Genomic DNA, 1,867 nt, shown 5'->3' on the forward strand with positions numbered 1-1,867 from the left:
TATTCGTGGCCTGCGAACCCCTGTACCCCTTAGCGTCGTCTCCTCCTGGCTCCCCAGCTTAGCAGCGGGGGTTAGGGGGGACACCAGTGGTTCTGCCTCACTGCTGAGGACACTCACCTGGCCACAGCAGTGTGTCCTCACCCAAGCCGACGGCCACGTCCAGGGAGGCGAGCATGGTCTCAGGGGAGCCCTCAAACAGCCTGCCTGGACCCCCATGCAACAGCCGTCATGGAGGGGGCTGGGGGTCCCCTCAAGCCCTTCCCAGGGTGGCACCCCTCCCCAGTCAGCCAGGTCTGGGGTCAGGAATACTCACCGCAGCCAGCGAGGAAGAGCAGGTCCCCAGAGAAGAGGCAGGGGGGGGCACCAAAGGGGCCCCCATCCAGCACGTACACCATATGGCCCACAGTGTGGCCTGGGGTGGCGAGTGCCTCGAAGGTCAGGCAGCCCACGCTCACCTTCTCCCTGTCCACAAGTGGGCTGCGCCAAGCACAGGGGTGCACCGTCAAGGTACCTTCCCCCCAGCACCCCAAAACACCTCCGTCCTCCTGCAACCCTGCCCTTGGTGCACCGGTGTAATGAGTGTGCCAGATCTCTGCCCATAACGGGGTCAATGTGGTACTGGGGGATGGATGGATGGGTAGGTGGAGCGAAGAGTGACTGGGGATGAAGCCCCCATCCCCCAAATTTGCAGAGGTGCTGGGGGACATGACTTACTTCGTGAGCTCCGAGATGGCATCAAGGGCGCTGCCGTACACCTTGCAGGAGCTGTGCTGCTGGCGGAGCGCTGCATTGCCCCCGCTGTGGTCCCTGCAGACAGAGGGGTCAGTGCCTCCAAATGTATCCCCCACCTCCGTGGGGCAGGGCTGGAGGTCACCTGAGCTGAGGCACCCCCCACGGCAGCCATCACCCCCTCGCTTGCCCCTTACCAGTGTTTGTGAGTGCAGAATATGGCCTCAAGCATCACCCCCTCTTCTTCAATGGCAGCCTGGGAAGGGGAGCAGGGAGGCAACAGAGAAATTTGGGGGGAGAAAGACAGATCCCCAGTACTAGTCTCCCCTAAATCTCCCCTTAGCTCTGCCCAGCTCCTCAGGTGCTGGATGAGCCCCACCACCCCTCCAACTTTGCTCTGGGCACATTAAGGGCAGATTTGCCCCCACTGCTCCCCCAAAAAAGCCTCCCTCACCCAAGAGCACCCAAACACCAGGTCAGAGACTCTTGTGGGGGTCTCACCTCCACAGCCAGAGGGTCGGAGGGGTCGATGACAGCTGCCCGGCCAGAGCCAGTGTCAATGACTAGGTAGCTGTAGTTGTTGGAGAGCACAGGAATGGGCAGTATTTTCACCCCTGGAGGGGAAGGACAGACAGACAGACATCAGGGCATGACCACCTCACCTGGGAAAGGATGGGGTGCCAGGCCAAACCCCCCATTTCCCCACATCTTAAATCAAATTCTCAGTTAAACACACTTTGGGCAGTTTGGTAATGGCAACACCCTCACACCCTGAAGGGCCACAGCAGGAGGAGGGAGCTGGCCAGGACTCACCGGGGAAGTGCAGGGGCTGGGGTGCAGAGTGGCCGTGCGGGTACCGCTCCCGGGCTTTCTTCACTTGCCGCTGGTAGAAGAGGTAGCCCAGCCGTGTGCGGGCATACAGGCTGTACCTGGGGACGGCAGACACCCCCAGTGTTAGCCCCCAGCCCCCCTGGGGAGAGGGCTGCTGCCTTGGCCAGGACCCTCACCGGGTCACATATAGGGGCACCCTTCCACTCGTGGCATCTCCCCATTCCTCCTCTGCCCCAGATCCGCAGCAAGGACAAAATCAGTTCTCCAAGCACAACCCCCCCCAACTGCTCTGGGGGAAAAGCATCGG

The 1,867-nt window shown here is 61.6% G+C and overlaps 1 protein-coding gene across 1 annotated transcript; it reads right to left on the minus strand.

The window, feature by feature from the left end:
- Nucleotides 1-117: 117 nt before the first annotated feature.
- Nucleotides 118-1,658, minus strand: LOC104535380 (probable hydrolase PNKD; the record flags this gene model as incomplete). Its single annotated transcript, XM_010193247.1, has 6 exons — nt 118-204; nt 314-477; nt 715-807; nt 927-985; nt 1,231-1,343; nt 1,543-1,658. Coding segments are annotated over 6 exons (632 nt in total), but the record flags the coding sequence as incomplete, so codon positions are not given.
- Between the last annotated feature and the right edge of the window lie 209 nt (nt 1,659-1,867).

Source organism: Mesitornis unicolor, unplaced genomic scaffold (genome assembly GCF_000695765.1).
Source record: "Mesitornis unicolor isolate BGI_N332 unplaced genomic scaffold, ASM69576v1 C13396115, whole genome shotgun sequence".
Lineage (NCBI taxonomy): Eukaryota > Metazoa > Chordata > Aves > Mesitornithiformes > Mesitornithidae > Mesitornis > Mesitornis unicolor.